At 37.1% G+C, this 24502-nt stretch overlaps 1 protein-coding gene across 2 annotated transcripts in view; it reads left to right on the plus strand.

Moving 5' to 3' along the window:
• Window positions 1-24502, plus strand: part of ICE1 (interactor of little elongation complex ELL subunit 1) — a 45887-nt gene that overhangs the window by 12326 nt on the left and 9059 nt on the right. For both annotated transcript variants that reach the window (XM_065752989.1, XM_065752990.1), the window contains exons 6-13: window positions 2490-2527; window positions 4322-4404; window positions 4658-4697; window positions 4778-4834; window positions 5871-5960; window positions 13511-13863; window positions 14353-19104; window positions 21514-21682. In XM_065752989.1, the coding sequence (XP_065609061.1) occupies window positions 2490-2527; window positions 4322-4404; window positions 4658-4697; window positions 4778-4834; window positions 5871-5960; window positions 13511-13863; window positions 14353-19104; window positions 21514-21682 (5582 nt within the window). The remainder of the gene's footprint in view (window positions 1-2489; window positions 2528-4321; window positions 4405-4657; window positions 4698-4777; window positions 4835-5870; window positions 5961-13510; window positions 13864-14352; window positions 19105-21513; window positions 21683-24502) is intronic.

Below are 24502 nucleotides of genomic sequence, written 5' to 3' on the forward strand. Positions count from 1 at the left end.
ATCTGCCATTTGGAGATGTCCTTAGCAGCTCAACTTGAAAGCTGTTATTTAGTTGCACTCTGTATATTTACAAGGATGGTAATTCACTTCTAAGGTTGTAAGAAGCATGATAACTTCAGACAAGTGTTATACCACTTTTAAGAAGATTATGGATATGAAATTGCATCTATAGAGATTTGAAAGAAATGCTCAAAACTTAAGGTTGCCTTGTAAGTGAGATTGTTCATTTTAGTTCATATTATTTCTATGGAGGAAGTAGGTATGATGGACAGTTTTTGTTTGTACTTAGGTTTTTTTAAACTGTTGACTGTTATAAATATATTAATGTTTTTTATAATTTTGGTAGTTTAGAAGTACTGCGTATTTTCTGCTTCTGAGTGTGGTCTGAGTGCATAGCTTTCTGACAGTTGAAGATTAGATAGGAGCTTAAGTTGTGCATCACAAGAGGAGCTCTGTCCAAGTGAATCATTTACAAATCTTGTTTTTTGCATTGGTTGGTGAAATCAGTCAGTATACCAGTATACCTCTAACTGTTTCTTCTGATATGATAAATATTGTCATTTAGTGGTTGTCTGGTTGTTCAGGATCTTAGCTGCTTGTATATGCAGCAGAATTTTTGTGTATTTGACAATTATGGAAAAGCAGAAGCTCGTTACCTATTATTTTTGAAAGCACATTCTTTTCTTTTGCACTGCAAAAATCTTTGAAAATTATTTTTACTCACCTCTGTGTTGACTGTCAAAACAACTATCTGTATATGAGGAGAGTTAATTATGAATCTGTTCAGGCAGAGAAGGCCTGAGTGAATCATGTTAACTTTGTAGTTTAAATACTTATTGTGCTGAAGATGGTAAATTGGTGATCTTTGAGTGGATTTTCAGATGCATTCTAATTAACATCTGAAGTGAAAATTAATGCTTCCACATCCAGGAAAGCTAAGGATGTAAATCTTGGTCCATTATACAAGCTGTAATGAGGAGAATGGATGAACAGTATTTGTCTTTCTCTTTGAAAATTATCTGTGAGCATTGGTAACGTGGTTTTTTCAGTTCAGTTTGTTTTGCGTATAAAATAGAGTTGGCAATGTAGATAATTGTTCAGGATGAATAATTGGTTTTGGTTTGCTTTTAGTAAACCCCTGGATATTCTAAACAAGTACCTGTGGGATGTAAGTTATCTTGAAGGCTCTTCTTGATTATCTAATGTATCTGCTAATAATTGTAAGCAAGGCTTATTTGTTTGTAAGGAATGATTAGACTATCCGGTCTACATTTTTTGTTGGGTTGTCTGCCCTGCATCCACAAAGCTGCCTGCTCACCTTGCCCTCCTCAGCAAGACAGTGGAGAGAATATGATGGAAAAAAAACTTGAGTCGAAACAGGTACAGAGAGATAACTCACTAGTAATGTGTAAAACAGAATTGATTTACACAGAAGATTAACTTATTTTATTGCCAGATAATTTGCAAATGACACAGGATAGATGGAGAATGCTTACAGTCAATTCATAATGCTTTTTCTCTACTGCTTCCTCCTCACACACTTCCCCTGTTCCAATGTAATGTTTGTCCCATGGGATATATGGATCTTGTAGGATACACTCCTTCATAAACTGCTCCAATGTGAACCCTTCCCACAGACTGCAGTTCTTCAGGAGTTGTTCCAGCATCGCTGCTTTCCATGGGTTGTAATCCAGAAACTCCAGTGTGAGTCCCCTTTGGGCCACAGTTCCTGCAAGAAAACCTGCTTCTACATACACTTGTTTATATGAGTTGCAGTTCCTGCCAGGAGCCTGTACCTGAGTGAGCTTTTTGTGGGCTCAGGCTTCCTTCAGAGCATATATACTTACTCTGGTGTAAGGTCCTCTGCAGACTCCACTGTGGTAAACAATAGAGTGCAGGGGGTGCAGGAGAAATTCTACTCCTGGACTACCTTCCCCGCAGCTCCCTTATTGCCCTTGACATCTACAGGGTTACTTTTCTCACTTTTTTTTTTCTTTAACTCCTCTCTCCTGCAGCTGCTCAATGTTTTTATTGATACCTGTGTTACTGATAAACTTAGCTATGTCTGCAGTGGATGTTTTGAGGCTGGTTGTAACTACTCTTTTCTCTAAGGGGCTACCCCACCCTGCTTCCAAAACCTTACCAACCAAGACTCCACACAGCCTTGCATCACAGAAATGCAGAGAACAGAAGCCCATTTTCTTAGAATACTTCTTTTTTGCTGGAAGCTTTAGCTGAATTTATATTTATATTCATGGATTAATGAACGGACTCTCTTAAGTAAAGAGCAAGCTTTTGCTATATGAAATAAACCTATTGATCTGAGAATGTCAGCAGCATGTCACTGATTTAAGCTTTCAAATTCAGGGTCATAGGCTTGAAGTCTATGAAGTAGTTTTCTTCTGAAATGTCTGGATTTATTTTCTGGCAATTTTTCATACAGTGTAATTGTGTACAAAAATTATATATTAATGCCTTCTTTTTAACAGGAGAAAGAGACTGGAAGCAAAAGTGAAGAAACTTGAAGGTAACTTTTTACATTGTGTTCCCAGTGCTGTTGACCTATTCCATCTTTTAATTTTTTTGGTATCCAAATAAGTAGTTGGAAAAGTTAAAGAAAAGCTCAGTAGTTCTGAAGTTCAAGAGAGCAAGGCATGTCATTACTACAGGTGATGTTTAGTCCCTGAATTACATCTGCCATTCTGCAGTATGTTTGCAGTAGAGTATTGTGGGCTCACGACCTAAACTAAGTTGGAAGGGAGCTTGAAAACCTCAAAGAACGAAGGCTGACGAGCCTGTCCAGGCTATCTGACCTACTACCTGACAGCCCTCATGGTGAAAAATCTTTTTCTTGTATCCATTCAGAACCTCTTGTTTCCTTCTGCCAGGCACCACCTAACACACTGGTTCCATAGCCTTGGTACATTATAGGTATAGAAAAGCTGCCCTTAAATCCTTTCAGAACTTTTTCTTCTCAAGCTAATAAAGTAAAGTTCCTGGAAATAACAGGGCTTATGCTCCAGTACACCAATAATCTTAACAGGATTCATGTAGTCATGTTTACATTCGTGTTTGAATGTGTAGTGGTCCTAGCACTTTTTTTTTTTTAATATATTTTAAATATTCTGGCAATTTGTTGTTTTTTGTTGTTGTATTTTTTTTTTAAAGCACTTACCTCATGGTACTCTTTCCCTTCTGCATACTCTCCCTTCATTGTTTTTTTTTTTTGTTTTTTGTTTTTTTTGCTACCGGAGAGTAGATATGCTTAAAGTATTCTGATACTTTTCTTGGTGTACTGTCAGTTTGCAAGGCAAACATTTTCATATGTGGTACACGTGGATACAGTTTAAATTTCTGCATATATTAAATCATTGTTTAGTTAGCTAGCCACAACGAACTGAGTGACTTGTATCTTAATTTATGAAACCCCCAAAATCCTGATATAAAATATAGGTACATTATGTTTATTTTGATTAATGCTTTGGAGTTATTTTAAAATGGCAGCATGGTTTTTAAATCCTCCAACCCCAAATGCAAATTCTGGCAGAGCTATGACAAAATTCTGTGAGGAGGTTTGCATTTTTTTCCAGTTTGATTTGTTCTTTTTTTGTGTTTGTTACATATTCCACTCTCTGTACTTTAGCGTGGTATCTTTTGTCAGTCCTTTTGTCAGTTCTTTCCCTATGATTACTTTGGTTGGACTGCCATTTGAGCTGCCGTTCAGTGTGTTTACTTGTGATATGCTGTGTTCTGCGACCTGCTCTGATCAGAATACAAGTTCTGTCTGTCTCTGTTCTCTGTGTATAAATCACTTAGCTCAAACATATCTCTGGCTTGTGGATTTTTTCAGGATCTTCAGATTCAGTTCCTATGCCCCCATGCAACTGTTTATTTCTGCCCTGCTGCACTCTCTTGAAGTTTATGCTGGATATTGAGTGTTACAGCATTCTAATCTACATTTTTATCTACATTGTTTGTGTTAATGCTTACCCACATTTTTCTAATGTAATTGGCTATAGTGTTTTCACCCTTAGACTAGAGCCTCTCTTCTAAGTTACAGAATGAAGCACATGAAGAAGTATTGCACTTCATTCTTAATCTTTTCCCTTAATGCTAAATGTGCAGACAAAGAAAACATGCTTATGTGCATGAGTTGTACATCAAGTTCAAGTATTAATGTGCTAAAATAAAATTTGGGAAGATTTTTATTTCACACTATCTACTTCATCTCATAATGTGATTTGTAAATTGGTAACTAGTATAAATTAAATTTGTTGACTCTCTTAATTTCCAACTTGAATTTTGATTCTGTTTTTTGAAGAGGCTGCAACAAAGCGTACACAAGACTTCAAACAACTGAAAATTGAAAAGAAAAAACTTGAAAAAGAGTTAAAGAAGGCACAGGTAAAACTTTCCTGTTTTGTAGAACAGATTTTTTGAGTTTTCTGGGGAAAAAAATAAGGAAATTACAGATATTGAATTAGTGTAATGACATTTGGGGATATTGAGTGAATAAACGTAGCAATTTTAAGAGATTGTAAATTTTCAAACTGAAGTATGACATTTGAAATGTAGATTTAAATTACAGTCTGATTTAGAGTAGATTCTCTGCAAACAGTATATTGCATGAATAATTAATATTATTTAATTTTTACAGGGAAAACTTGATGGCATACTTAAAGAGAAGTGCAGGAGGGGTATGTATTCAGTTTTTATGACCTTCAGATTTGTGCGGTAATGTTTCATTTGAACACTTTTTTTCCGTGCTTCTCAACAGTTAAACATGCAGAGACCCAGAGTTCAAATGAAGATTTTGCAACAGATATAGACAAAGGTAAGACTTTTGCAAGATCTTTCTCTGCACAGACCAAACCATTATGAATTTTAACTCTTACAGATATTTGTTTATTCTCTTTCCTGATTTTTTTTTTTTTTTTTTTAGAGAGAGAGCATCTGGGGTGCTTGGGGTTGCACATTGGCAAGAAAATGACAGAACTTTTCTAAGAGTAGTTGTTGTTGATAGAAACGTTACAGTGATGAGGGAATAGTATAATAGATGACTAGCCTATCTTCAGTTTTACAATAGGGAGGTATTTGGTTTGTTAAAATGACTACATCTACTCCATGTGTAATGTGTGACAGATTGATTTGCAGCTGTACAACAAAGCAAACAATAAGAAAAACAGAAACAGTTCCATCATTTTTGAAAATCAAACAAATCATAAAGGAAGTATGCTAAGCACAAGAGGCAAGATAGGAGTGTAATCTGTAGCTGTGTAAGGCTTTCTGCTTACTTATAATAGAAATTCACAATAAGTAGTTGTCTTATCCTACTGACATGCTTTACAGTTTTTTTTTCTAATGATCTAATATATTTCCTACCAATTCTTCAAACCTGACTTTAAAGCGAAGCTAACCCATTCAAAACTTCCTCTAAAATACAGAGGATAGAAGAGACTTGTAGCAACTGTATTTTTGCGCTTCTAAAAATAACTAGGATTGATTCTTTTTGTCTGAAATATTTTGAAGGCACATTTCAGGCAAAAGAACAACTTCTGTTTTCTATTTCTTGTTTTGCGGTACCTGTATATGAATTTTGTTGGCAAAATTAAACTATTACGAAAAAGATAGACTTTTTGCTTATAGATTAGTACGTTTTTGTTGCCTTTTGGGTTGTACTAAATCAGAATCCAATCTCATCTTTTAATTTTTAACTTAGTTTTCTCTTCCTCTGAGGTAAAGCGCCGAGTTGTCTTAATCTTTTTGTGTATTTTGTCATAGACATGTCTGTTTTGTGTAAGAACAGAGAAGCAAATTCTTGGTTCTCCAATCAATTTTTCCTTACTTTATGAAAATATTTCCTTTAACAGAAAAAATAAAATTCTTGTTAGAAGAACTCTGGATGTGCATTGACAACGCAAAAGAGAAAAGGGAGAAGCAGGAAAATGATACCATTTTGGGTGAGATGACACAAAATCTTGAAATTCTCTTGAAGCTGTCTTTCTTTAATTTAAAAAGAAAAAATAAATAAATAAATAAATAAATAAATATTCGTACCTTTTCTTATTCAGTTTCTGCTCAGGACAAGGCATAGCCCAGAAAAAGAAGGCTGTTTGTTACAAAAGGTAGATTCTAGTAAATGTGGATATATTAATATGCAAACGTGTTGATTTTAGTCATACTATTTGTGTAACTCTTTTTGCGTGGACTTAAATACTTTACTTTGATATTGCCTGATCAAATATGTGTGATTAGAATATTTGAAAATCATCACAAATTTTGATTTGAACACAAAAATGGGGGTAAAATGTTCTTGTATGCAAAAACTGACTTTTAATCTGTTGTTACAGTTTGGAAATCAAATTATTAGAAGTAGTCAATGCAGCTGATAATTGATGTAGTCAGAACACACCTCTCATGTTTATACCTTAATTATATCATTATAAACTGTGTAGTATATAATGCAAATTCTGGGATGCACATAATCTTTATTCCAAAGCAAGCACATAGTATCAAAATTACATTTTAAAATTTAAGAAGCAGTTATTGCCATTTTGTTAATATGTGACTGAATAATAGTAATGGTGCATTAATTAATGTGTATTTGGTGTATTATTTTTTTATGATACAGAGAAACATTGTACAGTTCTGTAACAACGTTCAATGTAATTGTAGAAAAGGATGAGTAGTTATCCACTTGTACATTGACAACAAACTCAAAGTGCTTTAACTTCACATAACGGATGCTGTTTTCTTTCTGCTGTCAAGAGTAATAGATTCTTGAAGCTGCATTGGTATTCCTGTAGATGCCTCCACACAAATAATTTTAATTTGCTCTTCTACTTCGGTTTTCCACACCTCAGGATGTAGAGAGATGCTGTATTATGGCTTCAGGATTCACAAATGAGGTAGACAGTTGTCACCTGGGGTTCTGAATTTCATTTCTTGATCAAAGATCAATTAAATGACAAGAACAAGCACAAGAAATTCCAAGAATTTGAAATGTGAGTGATTTCAGGGCTTATCACATGCTTTTCTCTTATCCACCACAAGCAAAACTTTAAATTTCCAGGAGTCCTCTTGCATCTTTCCTGTTCACATCTTCTGAAGAAGTGGTTTGTTCTGTTCTTTTCTGCTAAGGTGGTCATTTTGTTCTGGCTCTCAGTGGCCATTGCCTTGGATTTGTAATATGGATGTTTGATGTTTAGTAATGCAAATCTCTAGCAATCAAAAAAAGAAAAACAAATCTTAATGAGTTTGTCCACAGTTCTTGTCCAACATTTTAACAGCTTGGTCTTAGGAAATCAAATTGCTCGTGATATAGATGAAGTATCTTTTCCCAAGAGTGTTGGTTCTTATATCTGTCTGCATATAGCCTTTCAGGAATATAGCTCCATAGATGATTTATTTGTACTGTTTATTCTATTCTATTACAACACACTAATTAGAATAACTTGGGTTAGAAGGGACCTCAAAGATCTTCTAGTTCCAACTGCCCTGCCTCAGGCAAGGCTGCCAACCACTAGATCAAGCCAGACAGGTTGCCCTTACTGGTTTTGGACACCTCCAGGGATAGGGCATCCACAGGCTCTCTTGGGCAGCCTGTTCCAGCACCTTACTACCTTCTCAGTGAAAAAATTGTCCCTGACATCTAGTCAAAATCTCCTATCCTTTAGTTTAAAACCATTCTCTCTTGTTCTGTCACTTTCTACCCATGAAAGAAGTTGATCTCTTTCCTGTTTATAATCTCCCTTTAAATATTGGAAGGTTGAAATGAGGTCTCCTCAAAGCTTTCTCCAGACTGAACAAGTCAAGCTCACTCAGCCTATCTTAGGAGAGGTGCTCCAGCCCTCTGATCATCTTCATGGCCCATCTCTATACCCTCTCCCACAAGTTCTACACCCTCCCTGGGAAGGGAGCCCCAGAGGCTAGGTGCACTACTTTAGGTGGGACCTCATAAGGGGTAGAGTAGAGAGGGACAACCACTTGTCGCCTGACTGGCCACCCTTCTTTTGACGCAGCCCTGGATACAGTTGGCATTCTGAGCTCCAATTGGACACTGCTGGCTCATGTTAAGTTTCTCATTGACCAGGACCCCTAAGCCCTTTTCCACAGGGCTACTCTCGAAGATTTCTTCTCTGTCTGTATGCATAATCCGGGATTGCACTGACCCATGTATAACACCTTGCTCTTGGCTTTGTTGAACCTCATTAGGTTTACATGGACCCACTGTTCAAGTTTGTCAAGCTCCTTTTGGATGTCATTCCTTCTTTCTGTTGTATCAAGTGCACCATTCATCGTAGTGTCATCAGTAAACTTGCTGAGGGTGCACTCAATGCCATTATCTGTGTCATTGATAAAGACGTTAAAGAATACCAGTCTGAAGACAGACCCCAACAGACACCCTTCAAACCCATGTCACCCCAATTTTGAGATAAGGATGTGGTACAGGGCTGTGTCAAAGGCATCGCGCAAATCTGGGTAGGTGACATAAGCTACCTTCCCTTTGTTCACTGTTGTTGTCGCTCTATCATAGAAGGCCACCAGATTGGTCAGGCATGATCTGCACTTGTTGAAGCAGTGCTGGCTGTCTTAGAACCCGTTCTCATCCCTCATGAACCTTACCATGTCTTCCAAGAGGATCTGTTCCATGATCTTCCCAGGCACAGATGTGAGTCTCACTAGCTTGTAGTTCCCCAAGCCTTTGTTTCTCTCTTCTAAATGGAAGCGATGTTTCCCTTTCTCCAGTCACCATGGACTCTGGCTAACATCCGTGACTTTTCAAATATGATGGAGAGAGGCTTGGCAACCACATCAGCTGGCACCCTCATGACCTTAGTGTGCTTGTCATCTGGCCCCAAATATCTGTTACAATCAGTACTTTTTCTGTTCCACTTGAGTAGCTTTCTTGAAGAACATGTATACGTACGAAAACTGGAAAACTAATCATACTTTCCATCTATGCTTTTACAAAGAAGTCTGCTATTGTGAAGCCCTCAGAAGGCAGTGAGGACTGGATAAAGTTTGGGTTGGTTTTGGAAGTTCTGCTAGAAATCTTACAGTAGTAAATTTGACTGTATCTGTAATTGAACATAGGACCGTAATGTAAGGTTAATAAAGGGCATTTCTGTTTTTTCAGAATTTGAAAACCTATTTCCTGTGTAACTTAAGCATAAAATCACCAACATTTTGAATGGACATGTGAAGAAATATTTGAAGAATCTTTTGCAGCCCAGTGCTAAAGACTTTGGTAATTTGGGTTCTCCTAAATGCACTGATGTGTAAAGGAGTAGAGGAGATGAGGGAAAATGGGAAGGCGGTGTGTGATGAACTGAGTCTCTTCAAACAGTATGTGCAACAGGGTTCTGAGCTCAGTCTAGCTCTGTAGTCAGAGCTATACCTATTTTATCTGATCTTTCTTTTGGTTTGAAATTCCAGGAGTATACTGGAGGCATACTGGCATGTGTCTGCATTAATACTTGGTAACAGTGGTGTTACATGTAAGAGACAAAGATAACACTGAATCCCTAAGGACCAGTGTAGATTTTATGACTCTGAGATTGAAGTTAATATGATGTGGGTGAATTATTAATCAGATTTCACTTTGTCTTTAAGACCATATGAAGATCTCTCAAGATACTGACATTTTAGGTATTGTTATTTTCTGTATTTAGTTTCAGCCGTGCAGTGTCCTCCTTAGTTATTTGTTTCGTGTGCTGGTATGTATGGGCATGCTCTATTGTAAATTATAATATACTGCCTGTAACTCTTAAGAATAGCAAATGCATAAAACATCCTCAAGTTTGTGTACTTAAAGAAGAGTTAAAGAATTGGGGGTTGTCAGTAGGATATTAAAAACTTTCTCGGGAGGGATTTTTCTCAGACAAATACTCATATTTTTCCTTGAAAAGCAGGAAATGGTTATGGCCAGGCAGTTGCAAACATCATGCTGAAAGTGGTGATTTTTTTGCTTCTATTTTATAGTAGAAAAGATTATGTGGCTGGAGAAATTATTCTGGTAAAATATCCAACATCTTTATCAGTAAGCTGGTCCTTCTTTTTGAGAAAAACAAACAAACAAAAAGACTTGTTTCAGTCATTTACTTTGTTATTTAGGGTGGAGAGAAAAGCAGACAATGCAGGGCTGTTGAACATCACAAAGCAATGTGGACAATCAGGTGCAAATATTTGAATTGTAAAATTCAGGTTATTTAGTTCCAGGACACTTGACATTAGCACTGGATTGCTTATTTTATCTCCTCTTTCTCCATCTTTTACCAAAAAAGTGTTGTAGCTGTTAATGTTCGTTTGTTTGTTTTTCCAGTTCAGACTAATCCTGATATTCTTTTCAGGAGTTGGAGAAGGCAGCAGTGTAAGGATTTGAAGCTATATGGACTAGATTCCAGATTGTAGGCTCCAGGACAAAATGTAATCATCTGGATAAGTGACATTGTGAAAAAGAGTAATATTTCCTGGAAAAAGTAAAATTTGTCTTTAAAATGTGATTCCTGAGGGGATCCTTTTGGATGAAAAGGGCTTGATATTGCTAGCTCTTTTCTTTATTTAGGTAATTGGACATCTTTTAAAGTGACAAAGAATTCATTGTTTCCTGTGAGTTAGGTTACATTGCTATGGATAAAACAGGTAACCAGGGTTCAAAGTAAAAAAGCACCTATTCCTTGAAGAAATTCAAGAAAAGTGATCGCAGACTAGGTAGGAAAGAGGTGGAGTGAAAAGTGGAGAATCTCTCAATTACTTTGAAATGATGATCAGTCTCTCATCTGTTTCTTAGAGGAAACTGTTCAGTGAATGGTATGTATCAGTATTGTAGGGCTTCGTATAAGTGTACTACCAATCTTGAAAGGATAGAATGTAAATCTGATAACTTACTACTACTTTGTAGTTTACTGTTCAAAGTGAATTTCCCAGTTGTCTAATTGAAGGGGCAAAATAAGAATTGCATGTTTTTTCCCTTTTAGTTGTGGAGGGTCTTCAGAGCTTATAACTGGTTGACACAGAAGAACTTGAGAAGTCTTCTATTATCTTACAGAAAACTGCTTTCTGACATTTATTACTGTTTGTCTTTTTGTGTTGTTTGGGTTTTTTTTCATGCTAGTGAAAGATCTCCTTTTCCCTTCAATGGTCTAAGGGGGCTCAAACTTTATAAAGCACTGTGTGATCTTAAAACTTTGAAAGCGTAGCTTTGAGTGAAGGAGATGTCAGAGCTTATTTGTGTTTGGGGGAATGGGTTGTAAGGCTCTTAAGGCTTGTCCATTTCTTCATTCTGCTAGTATCTTCTTCAGTCATCTTGAAAATAAAGTTTTTCATCTATTTTCATACAAAAGCATTTAGGAATAGTCAACATATCAGAATGTGCTTAAAGGTTGTTGGGAGACTGTCATTGGTTTGCGGGACAGTTTGACCCAGTACCATGACAATTGAGGCAGGGGACCCAAAGGTCCACGCCCCAGGGAAAAGGAAGGGGAAAAGGGAAAATGGGAGATGGGCCTAGGAATAAAACAGCAGCAACAATCTGAGGAGGAAAGCTGATTTACTAAGTAAGATATAAGAAAGTAAAATAACGCAATATAATACAATATAATTGGAATTGAGGCTAATGAATCAAATAAAATGAGCAAGAGAGAGAGTGTCTGATAAACCGAAGGCCTTACGCTAACACTGAAGGCGGATGGCTGCAACAAACACCCACTGCCGAGCTCAATCCTGAAGGGAAGAGAGAGTCCCGTGACCGCAGACAGTTTTTATCTTTCCCTCTGGGCGGAAACATGTAAAAATGCAAAGCATCGCAAAGTCCTCTGGGGAATGTAGTTCTTCTCTTCTGAAACAGGTACACCCATAACTATTGATGATCCATGGAGCTGGAGCATTAACTCTTTAACTCCCAATACACTACATGATGCTGTGATGTGGAATATCAATAGTATAACAAAAATCATAAAACCATAACAGAGACAGACCTCTGGGGGACCATTTTCACCTCTGGAATTGAATTAATTCTTTCAAATCTGGTACTACCATTTGTGTTGATTGACAAGTATCACTGTAAGTTTTAGCAGTAGAGAAACAGCTGCAATAATAATGAATCACAACATTATTTCTTACTTTCTTAGGAGACGAAGTTGTGTCAATTAAATCAGTATATAATCTGTTCAAAATCATTTTGTGTATGTGTTGTGGAACAGTAAGTGGACGTACGAATGTACAGAGAACAGGCTTGATCTCTTTGCTTGGAAACTGTTGTTGCTGTGTCCAGCAATAGATATTTGTGGGCTATTAGAACAAACAAACAAAAACAACTTCACAAATGTTGTATAAGAATTGAAAATATGGAAGATTAGGTTCTAGTATCATGGGGAGCACTAGCTTTTGAGATTGTTGATTTTTATGATTCTATCAGAGATCAGTATTTCTTTTTGTAGAATCATAGAATTTAAATTTCATAAACCAGGCCATCTTTTCATTGTTAAAACTATCTGCTATCAGTATTTGAGTTCTTTATTGTTACTGTTTAGACTTTCCTAGGGCAGTGTATTTTATCTGCATACATAAAAAATGTGTTACTGTGTAATAATAAAACATGTAGTTTGAAAAGGAACAAAACAAAAGTATAACGGAGAGAACCACATACAGCACGTGTACATTCTTGCTTGTTGCTAGAATAACTTTATGAACTGGTATAATTGTCTTTATCTTGGAAGAGTTATCATCCTCTTAGTATCTTTTTGTGTGTTACAAACTCCTTCTTGCACAGCTATGATTTCTATTAAAAAAAAAACAAAACAAAAAACATAAAACTAACTGCCTCACTTCTAGGAAGGTTTTCTTTAAGGGTTTAGCTTAAACTAGGTTATATCATTAAAGACAGAATCTTACACAAATAGACTGAAGACTGAAATTTAAATAATAAAAGCTTTAAAAACATGCATATTAAATCATAAACCTAGGTGTATGGTAGGAACTCTGTTTATAGCGGTATGTAATTGACCTACATGTCATGCTTTAAATATGAAGGTGCAGCTTCTGGCTCAAAGCTGCATGTTCCTTTAAGCAGAAAGTTAAGAGTTTGAATGAGGAATGTCGCTACATGCTTATCCTGCTTTTCTGGAACATCAGTTATTTGGCTAAAACTGGAAATAAATTACTGGACTGTTCAGACTGACAGTGCAACCCAAGTACAGTCATTTCTGATATGAAAACCTAGAGAAATCATGGAATTCAGAAAGTGTGTTTTGAGTGGGAGCTTTTTGTACATATGTATAGTCTATTCACAAGAAAAGGCTATTTGAATAATAACGTGATCTTGTCAAAACAAGAATAACAACATGTGGAAAATATTTCTGGAAGTCATCTTAAGTGTTCCTTTTTACTCATCTGTGGAGAATATCACTTAAAAAGATGATAATTTAGTCTTACTGTCTTACTGCATTAACTAAATAAAGAAAAACAGGGAGGAAAAATGTTTTAATTTCTTAATGTTTTTGTCTCTTAGAAACTGTACAAGCCCACCGAAAGATTGGAAAGTGTGATGGCAAAACACTGCCTTGTCATTCTTCAATAGGAAGTGCTGGAAAGCAAAGTTCTGTAACAGCTCTGCAATTTCAAGTGAATACTGATCCTTTTGGAGGTGACTATCTTGAGAACAGGACTGCTGAAGATTATCGGCAAGGTTGTGAGGATAAAGCTATAGATGTGGTAGCACAGAGAGATGAAATGCACAATAGTTCAGCCTTCTCTGATCAGGAGCAAAAGGGCCAAGGTGCAAATGTGGTGGATATATTGAACTGGGTGAGGCCTCTCCCTGCTCTACTTTCTCCAGTACAGCTTTCACCAGTAGCTACTCAGGTAAGTTCAAAGGTATGTCTGACAACTTGGTGTTGGTAATATATTGCTGCAGAAATAACAAGTTGATATTCTTGGGCTTTTTGGGGTACCAGTGTTGCTTACTCATACACTAATATAATCTCTGAGTGTTTAGATTTGTATATGTATATTTTTTCATGTTCTAACACATTGCTTATGGTAGGCTGCAAAAGGCAGTCTTCTGAAGTATATTTAAATGAAGTTGGCCATGTCTTACTCGTGTCTTACTCAAATGTTATATTTCAGTAATCTTAGAATAGAAGTGGGTAAGCAAGGAAGTATCAATTTTTATAAAGACGATTTCTGTTTGCTATAAGGAGTAGTGATATAGAAGGTTGTAATTCTGTTGATCGGCCTTGATTTCTCAAAACGACTGCATGCTAGAACCATTAGTATACTTGCTTAGAAAAAACAGAGCCCTTAAAAATGATATTAGGCTTTGGAAAACTGACTTTGTATTTGTCATTGAAGGATATATTGTTTGGAGAAATCACAAGTTCTAGCGATGAAGAAGTTGACTGTGATGCTTCTGCAGTGGAGTGTATTCTACAGGAAGACCAAGTTCAGCCTCAAAGTTGTTGTAATGTATTCAAGCTGAATGAGGAATGTAATAGGTGGAACAAACCACATGGACATAGTGTTAATGCAGAAATTTCATGCAACTTGAGTAGAACCAAAAGAATTGTTCCTATAGACCTAGAGACGTTAATCAAAGAGGAGAGAAATACAAAGCAATATGAAGTTGATACTTCAATTACAAGTATAGAATCTAACAGAGACTGTTTGAAGGAGAATTCTGAGAACATGGAAACTATGAAGAGAGATCTAATGGAAGCAGCAGCATGTGAATTGGAAGCCAAAGAAGAACAGAAAGGAGATATCAAGAAGATGCACAGTGAAGAAAGGGCCTCTTCATTACATTCTATGCTACATAGTTTCAAACTTCAGAATCAAATAGAAACATGTGGTGAGGCTGAGCAAATGGAGAATGTGAGCTTAGTCAGAGATGGTGGTTATGAGGGTACACACGAAAAGTATGGTGAGTTAATGAAAGCGGAAATATACGGATTATCACATGAAAGAGAAATTCCCAAGGCAGTACCCATTCCCCAAAATGCTACTCATTCTTCTCATGAGCAAAACCTTGCTGTATTTCAAAGAAAAGATTCTGAGGAGAAATCTGGTGTTTTGATAGAGAGTGAAGTGGTTGAAAATGAATGCAAGGATGCAATAAAAGTAACTAATAAGACAATTAATGTTGAGGAAAATATCAAAGAAGTGATAACTGGAGAGGAAGCAACAGCTGCAATACAGATGCAAGGGCTCTGTGCAGAGCCTAACAGTGAGAGAGCGCTCTCTGAAAATGTATTGTACAGTATCAGTAGCTCTAAATCTTTCTGTGAAGCAAAGTGTCCTGAAGATCTAATAATACAGTATGATGGTGAGGGAATAGTTATGGAGACTGATGTATGTACTAAATCTGCTGAGAATTCTGTTCACTCTCAGTGTTCTGAAAGAAGACATGACAGAGAAAAGATACTGGAGGAACAATGCATGCATACACTCAAGTACAAAATAGTCAGAAAACACGAACTGGAGACAGCTGAAGTCTCTCAGTGTTATTTACCTGTATCTGCTGTTGAAGGAATTGAACATTCACTGTATATGCATGATACAGACAAAAAAGTAGGTGTGGTGGGAAGTGCTTCATTGGCCTTACCAGAAGATGATGGACAGTTCAAAAGTCAAGACATAAGTATAATCAGACCCAAATCTGTTGAACTAACTATGATATTGAACAAAGCAAGTATTCTTGACATAGCTGAATCATCAGAGCTACTCCGTAGTGCAGAAAATGAAAAATTACTATATGAGAAGGAAAGGGAAGATTTAAAAGGTAAAAATCATCAGGAAGAAAATTACAGTCATTTTTTCCAAGAGAAGTCAAACTTGGAAAGTATACCTGCAGTACCAAAGATGGCATGCATTACTGATGCAGAAAGCATAGCTAAGTGTGAATCATTTGTGTTGGATTTTATGGAAAGAAATGGTGAAATTAAACAACCTGAAAATCTCTGTAGTACCTTAGAATGTGAGTTGTCTGAAACTCAAAACTTTAGAGTGATTGAATCTCAGGAGAGTCAATTCAAAGTTAATCAAGAAGATTTTATAAGGGAAAGCAGTAAACTGTTAGAAGTGGATACTATCCCGTCTGTCTTAGTAGAAAGTAATCTTACTTCTCAAACACAATTTGCAAAACCACAGAAGCAGTTCTTGGTAAGTGAAAATGCTAAATGTGATGAAACAAAAGCAGAATTAAACAAGCAAAGCAAGGAATTGATGGTTGAGGCTGAGGGGGAAAAGAATATTGTGAATAAAAATAAAGTTTCAGAGCTCATACAACAGCCTGCTTCAGAAACAGATGTCAATAATGGCTTTGCTCTGTATTCTCAAATGAACTTGAAAACAGGCTGTATAAATTCTGAAGAAATGGATTTCCCTGTTCAAGTGAGAAATGGCTTGGAATCTACAGTGCCTAGTGACATAAATTTCAGTTTTCAGAAAATTATCAGAGTTGTTAAAACTGATTTCACAGAAGATACTTCTCCTACACAGGAAAAAAAAGGAGATAAAAATTGCATTATGAGTAGTGCATTTAATTGTTCTTTAGAAGGCTTTAAAAAAGGTGCTGAGATCACAAGTACTGAAAAGGCTAACATACACAAGGAAGTGGACTCCTGCTCTGAGAAGTACATACAAAAAAATGAAGGAGAAGTTCCAGGTGAGGAGTTGCCAACAGATAAAGAACCCGAGGCATCTGTTAAATTACAAATTCTGCTTGCAGATTCTTATAAGAAGAATACTTTAAGCTTCCAAAACTTTATTTGTCAAGAATCAGAATGCAAGACTTCTGCGTGGGATGCTAGAACCGATTCTTCTAGAACTTGTTCACTAACAGCTGGGGGTAAAAGCAAGGGGTTGAATAGGTTTGAGGCATCTGAGGAAAATAGCATTAAAAGGTCTAAAAATGCTTTTGATATTGCAGAGCAGAGTAATGAATCTAAGGAGGACTATCCACTACAAAAGGTTAGATGTATGAACTGTTCTGAATGTGTTCCCATGTTCAGGAAGGAACTAAGAGCATCAACAAGAATTGTAGTGGACGCTCTGGAAGCTGGTGCACTTGTTGGAGCTGGTGACCAACTATGTGAACTTCATTCAACAATGCACTCAAGAAATACAGTGACAGGTAGTCACCTAAAACCAGATGCAGTAATGGGTATGGATAGACATTGTGAAATAGTCTCTTCTCCAAATGCAGCAAATGTAAAGTCAGATATGGTTGAGGAGGGTTATCGTAAAGACTTTTCCTTTTTGAAAAGAGGATGTACGTTATCTGAAAATACTGATGGTGCTAGTGAATTCAGGGTAGGTAATTGTGTAACTGGGTGGATGAATGATCTGTTAAAAGCTGGGACATTCAAAGGAAGCCCTGTGATGCCAAGTGCTTCAAAAAGTAGATTACCACTATGCCGGATGTTAACCACATTCTCAGAAGCTTACAGAATAGCTGTAAAATGCAGTAAATTAAATACAAGAATGTTAGCACTCAGGAATTTCATAGAAAAGTATTCTGAGATGTTTGAGTCAAATGTGGAACAAAGTTTACCACACAGTATCGATATGGATGTTTCAATTTTTGAAGAATATAATAGCAATCAAAATTGCACTGCTTGCAACTCAGGAGAAAATGCCACTAATGCAATGCCTTGTTGTTTTAGTGGTACAACTTGGAAGGACTTTCTGGATAGTGGTAGAAAGAACTTCATTGTTAAGTATTTTGCAAATCCAGCCCTATCTGATGTAGACTGCAATTCTCAAACAGTTAATCAGGCTCCTGAGCCACAAAAAATAGTATTTGAGAACTCATGCATGCTAGAGTCAGAGTCTTGTGTGGATGTTGCTCTCAAAAAGACCAATAAATTGAATTGTAAAGGGCAAGAACAATCTGAAGTCTTGAGTGTTTCAACCAAGACAGCTGTCCAAGTAATGCATGGCAGGCTATCAAAAGAACTATTTCATGGTGAAAGAAAAACAAATGCTGTTGAATTTAATGTAACTGAGCCAGTTCTTGCAAATGCTGATACTTCTATGCCAACAAAATGTTCATCTGAAACTATAAATAAAATCAGGCAAGAGTTGGGTCCTCCTCTGCCCCCCTTGCTACTGCCTTTGATTGCTACTCCTCCAAGAGCTGCGTGTTCTATGGCCCCAGTAATGTCTTCTTCTGATCGATCCTCTTTGCTTTCCCCTCTTGATGAACTGATATCGCCACTACGTGAATCCCCTGTTCCTCCTATGATGCCTCCCTTGACAGATACTCCAACAGTCAGATCTGCCCTTTTGTTTTCCTCTCCATCACCTTCAGAAATGGCAGTAAGTAAAAGGATTCTCTCCTCTCCTTTGCAATTTTGTACTTCCATTCCAAAGCATGCACTTCCTGTTCCAGGAAGATTTCCTATGAGTGCAGTTGATGGTGCTACTGCAGGTGGTCCTCAGGAAAACTCTGTGAAAATACTGGACACTATGTATCCAGAGCTATCTGCAAGGGCAAGGACACTTAACATTCTAAAAGGCAATATTCAGCTTAACTTACATGCTCTTTCAGATAGTCAGAGTTCCCCAGGACCTGTGGCTCAGATAGGTGGTTTCAAAACAATAGCATCTACATCAACTGCTTTTGTTAAAACTGGGAGCAATTTGAAATCGGATGGTAGCAAAGATCAGGACAAAAAACTGAAAAATCAGCAATCGATTTCAAGCTCATCAAATCATCTTGAAAAAAGGACGTTACTGCCAGTACCTATGCCTAGAAGTGCTAAGAGGCTGAGGTTAGACAGTGAGCCACCAAAGCTGGAGCCCAGTGGTATTGCTGCTATCAGAAGTGGTCACAATATGATCTCTGAAATAGAAGAGAATTTCGATGACAAGAGCTATGAAATCAGTGATTCAGCACACAGTTCCAGTTTAGAAACATCTTTACCAGTAAAGAAGATCATTGATGCTGACTGCCAGAAAGTTTCTTTGGCATTGAAGAAAATTGCTGAGTGCTGCTTTGACTTGTTACCAGTTATTCAAAGTCATTTGGGCAATATGTCAAAGATTCCAGTAATGAGAGATGAAGAGAAAGAAGTTGTCAACGAATTTGGTATAAAAAACAAGGTAAGTAGAGTCAAAATTTTGAGTTTTGTATTTTAATAGTGGCTCCTGTGCGAATGAAAAGAGTGAGTGTGTAGTAGTTGAATTCTCACTGTAGTTGCCAAGTGTAGCAAGAAAGATTATCAGATGTGTAAACTTTTATTATAAGTTTTTCACTGAGAGCATGGTGAGGTGCTGGAATAGGCTGCCCTATTCCACATCCACTGCTCCAGTTGTGGATGTGCCGTCTCTGGAGGTGTTCAAAGCTAGTCTAGATGGGCCCCTAGGCAACTGTTCTAGTGTTTGATCTAACAGTTGGCAACCTTACCTTCTGCAGAGGAAGTTGGAATTGATATTTTTGAGGTCACTTCCAACCCCAGGTATTCTATGAATCAATAAACAAAATAGAAGTTATTGTTCAAAAGTGTCCAAGATTCAAAACAGTATTTGTAGATACTTTATACACACAGAAGGAAAGCAAATACATTTTATTAACATAGCATTTTTTGTAGTGGGTAGTGTAAGAGAAGTTTCTTTCCTTTAAAGGTGAGGCTTGATTATTGCTTTTTATTTTTTTTTTCAGTTAAACAAGATAAATTATGTTATATATGTGATAGTGGTTTGCCCTTTTATTCTGTGTTTTGATTCTCTAACAAGTTGTTCAAGTTAATTTTATTGAAAAAATCTTTCATTAGTTCGTGTCTCAGAACTTGCTTGATGTCATTCCCATGGATATAGTCTGCAGAAGAGCAATTTACCAGCTGATTTGTAGCAGTACTTTGCCTTGTTCCTGTAATGAAATTGATTAGATCAAAATACTGATCTCTCAATTCTCCACAGAAGGTGTCTAAAGAGTTCTTTGGTTATCTTGGTTAAGAATAAGAATTGTCATATTTGGTAACTTGATAGAAGCAAGACTGTGCAACCTGTACTCCTAGTAGGCATATGCGCAAAGTACCTGCCTAACCTTATTCCCGTCTTAAGCTGACTACAGTGAAAGGCTGGTACTGGAAGAAATATACTTAATCTACCTGTATGTACAAGGGCTGGTCCAAAAGTAATGCTTCCTGTTTCATTTTGTTGGCTCATGACACTGGGGAAGACTATGGAGTTTGATCCTTCCTGCCAGTATTCCATTAAATTTTGTTGCTGTGCGACAGATGCCAACAGAGGGACAGTCTGACAAAATGACAACTGATGTGGAAATGTATTATGAAGCGAAGATGTCTAATTGAATTCCTCCACGTGGAAAAAAAATCCACACATTAACTTTCACCAATGCTTGCAGAATGTTTATAGAGGCCAAGTAGTGGTGGGTGGTGCCTTTCAGCAGTGGTGACAGCAATGTTCATCTCCACCAGTACAGATTTTTATGAGGGCAGCATGCAGGCTCTTTGTTGATTGCCGGTGAAAATTCATAGCTAATGGCGATGACTGTGATGAAAAATAGCATTTTTGTAGCTGAGAATTTACTCTATCAAATAGTGTTATTGTGCTCCTTGTATTTGTTGTAGTTTCCATGGAAGGTATTACTTTCAGAGCAACCTATGTGGTACATATGGATCCATTCAGTAGTTAGCTTTAGACATTTAGTCTGTCCAGTAGGTGGCTCATATTTTTCCCGTTTTCCCAGCTGACCATATATATGCGATCTTGTGCATGTTGACTTACAGAACGACACAAGAGAATGCATATGGCTCCAGTAGCTGGACAAGACTCAAGACATTAACAGAATCTGACCCTCAGATTCACGCATGTTTGGACTTTAGGTTTCTCTAGAAGCCACCATTCAGTCTCTTGATGTCTGTAGGTTCCCACCTAAACGCAAGATGTCTCCAGCACTGGTTCCTAAACTTCTCAATTCTGTTTCATACTTTCAGCCCTCTAGGCATCCTTTAGAAAGTCTTGAAGAATCCAGATTTTCTTCTGTTCTGCTCATTCTGTATTGCATATCCCTGTAGACAGTTAGACCCCACTCCCTCCCTCTCTCAAAGGAACATCAAATGATCTGTGGAGAACCTCTGCTGTTGAATAATCTGTTAAAACTTTCACCTGGACAGTGGGCTGCTTGTCTTCCTGTGACAGCTGTAGGAGCAGCCAAGTTAGGATGCTCCATTTGCTCTGATAAGATTATTGGGGTTCTTTATTGCTCTCCTTTTTGTTTATGGAAGATAGCTTTTAGTCGTATAACTACACAATTCATTTTTAAAGAAAAGTAGTCCTGTTTTGTGTCTCTTTAAGACGTGTGTTCAGGGAAGTTTCTACTCTTATTTTTTCTTTTGTTACTTTCCTCTGATTTAATTATATGCATTCTTATATATATATATATGCAAACAGTACTCTTACAGGTAGTTCTCTTGTCACATTGTGAGAATGCTATTAAATGTTTTCAAATATAGTACAATCTAATAACTATTTTTTTATGCCTTACAGCATTTAGCAGAGCCATTGCTGCATGTTATTCTCAATAACCTCAAGGCTCAGAAAACAGTCTCAAGTTACAGTTTCAGTCAGGCTCTTTGTCGAGTTTATACAGGAATTTGTCGACAGCTCGGGGATTTGGAAAGAGCCCGCCTCTTCTGCTATAGCTTACTGAAAGAAGGTATAGTGTGTGTTGGTGGTCTTGTGTTTTTAATGTGATGTGTTTATTCTGTAGTGTTCCAGAATGATTATGTTTGTAAAAGCAAACATTAAAAAAATCCTTCTGTGAAACGGACACTTTCCTTAGTAATGCATGGCAGGCTATCTGTAGTATAGAAATACAGACTGTTCTAGAAGAAATTTACTCAGTTTCTCTGTATCATTGTATCTCAGCTTGGTGCTCTTGGTGGTCAATTCATTTTTCAAATAAATACTTTGTACTTTCATTTTTGCCCTGCCATCTCCAAAATGATGAATAAGGGCTGATATATCATTTATTTGTTTGTTTATTTATTTCCTTGTTTGTTTATTAAATCAAACCATGTTTTGGCTTAAAACAGTGTCAGGAGGTGGACACCACCTGAATCTAAACCAGTGCATTTTTGTAACACGTCCTCTGTGACATTCTGTCATCATCTCTTGTCTTAAGTCTTGCTTGGTTAAGAGGTTTTTATTGGTGTTTTTTGTTTTCCTCCATGTGTTCCCATTATCTTGAGTGATAGAGTAACAAGGGTAATACATAAATAGTATCACTGTATTAGCTAAGTAGTTCTGGATGGGCTTCACTTAACTTGAAAATACATAAGCATCTGGAGTTCAAAAACAGTGTATTGGTATCTGCATGTCAAATTCAGATTTAAAAAAACTAAAAATGGGGTGCACTGTAGGGCTAAATGCTACAGTTATTGATAGCTTAAGGTATTTGTTCTAAGTTAAAAATTATGATTTTATTCTGTCCTTATGTATTTTTTCCTTTCTTTTTCATAACTGTTGATTTCTTAACCTGTCTTACTTTACATCAACATCGATCATCATGATTCTCCTTCAATTTTTTTGACTTTATTAGTTTTAATCCCATACTGTGTTGAAAATCATTTGTCAGATACTTTTTCATAGTCTAACTTAACAATTAAGACTTTTATTTTGCAGTACCTTGGTACTTTACCTTTTTCTAGGCCCTTCTAAAAGTTCACTTTTTGGCAGGTAGAAAGGAAGTAAGATCTAAATTCAGTAGCTAATTGCAAACTGTGTTGAATGGTTTTCTGTTCTGTACTTAGAATTACATACATTCCTATTGTGTGTGTTCTGTGTTTTCATTATTTTGAATGCAAAAAGTTACAAACATGTTGAGGGTGTTTTTCATTCATTTCACATAATCATAGGGGTTAGAAGGGACCTCTTGAGATCATCAACCCTCCTATTAAAACAGGTTCCTTAGAGTAGGTTGCACATGAAAGTGTCCAGGTAGGTTTTGACTGTCTACAGAGGAGTCTCCGCAGCCTTTTGGGGCAGCTTTCTGCTGTGCATGTTCACCATCAAACTAAACTTTTTCCTCATGTCTGTATGGAACCTCATGTCTCCCAGTTTGTACCCATTGCCCCTTGTCCTATCACTGAAAAAAGCCTGGCCTCACCCACCAATTAGATATTTATAAGCAATGTTAATGAATCCCCTCTCAGTCTTCTCCAGGCTAAACAGTGTTGGGTCTTTCAGCTTTTTCTTGTAATGCAGATGGTCCTGTCTTCTTCCTGTCCCTCCACTGGATGCTCTCTAGTAATTCCTTGTCTGGGGAGCCCAGAACTAGACACAGTACTCTACATGTTGTCTCACTGGGGCAGAGTGGAGGGGGAGTAAAACCTCCCTCAACTTGCTGGCCACGTTCTTTTTAATGCATCCTAGGGTATTGTCCTTTTTGGCATACTGCTGGGTCATGGTCAGCCTGTTATCTACCAGGACACCCGGGCCTGCAGAACTCCTTTCAAGCAAGTCGGTCCCTAACCTGTACTGTTGCTTGCAGTTATTCCTCAACACGTGCAGGATTGAACCTCAGCAGGTTCCTTTCCGCACAGCTTTCCATTCTGTACAGGTCTCATTGGCCAGCACAGCATTCTTGTTTGTCAGCCACTCCTCCAAACTCTGTATCATTAGCAAACTTGCTGGGGATATACTGTCCCTTCATCCAGGTCATCGATGAAGATGTTAGATAAGGCTGGACCCAATACTGACTACTTGAGGGACACCAGTAGCTACAGGCTACTGTGCTGCTGATCACAACCTTTTGAGCTATGCCAGTCAGCCAGTTCTCAGTCTACTTCACTGTCCACTCATCTGTCCCACAGTTCGTAAGCTTTCCTATGAGGAAGTTATAGGAGACAGTATCAAAAGTCTTACTGAAGTCAAGGTGGACAACACGCACTTCTTATCTACCCAGCTGATCATGCCATCATAAAAAGCTATCATGATCATTATTTTCCCTTGGTGAACCCACTTGGACTACTCCTGATAATCTGCTTTTCTTCTACTTGTTTGTAGATTTCATCCAGAATTTATTTTTATTTGATTACCAGTGCATTCATTTTGAGGTTTTCTCCTTATATTGAGTTAAACATATTAATTCTTGTCAAAAACTTGGCAACGTAAGATTGAGCTATGTTTCATCTACACATTTGTCAGACTGACTGAGTAGTCAGTACTATCTCTTTAGACTTGCAACATTTGTTCTCTTGACTTCCTGTCCATACCTTTTTGTTATGTTCTCCTTTTAGGTATTCTGCCTTAAATTAGGTCTAAAATATTAAATTTTACCTCATTTTCGTACTTCTTTTTCTTTTATCCCCTCTTCTGTTCTTGTCATCCTCTTTCTTTTCTTTTTTTTTTCCTTTTTTTCTTTTTTGTCTACCTTTGGCTTGATCCAGTGATTTGAGTATCCATTTTGTGACTGGAGTGTAATTAGGCAGGATTCTGGAGTGCATGTTCCACTTTATCATCATTGTAAAAAAAA

This window comes from Cyrtonyx montezumae, unplaced genomic scaffold (genome assembly GCF_038088225.1).
Source record: "Cyrtonyx montezumae isolate F1298 unplaced genomic scaffold, pur_monq_1.0 scaffold_8, whole genome shotgun sequence".
Classification (NCBI taxonomy): domain Eukaryota; kingdom Metazoa; phylum Chordata; class Aves; order Galliformes; family Odontophoridae; genus Cyrtonyx; species Cyrtonyx montezumae.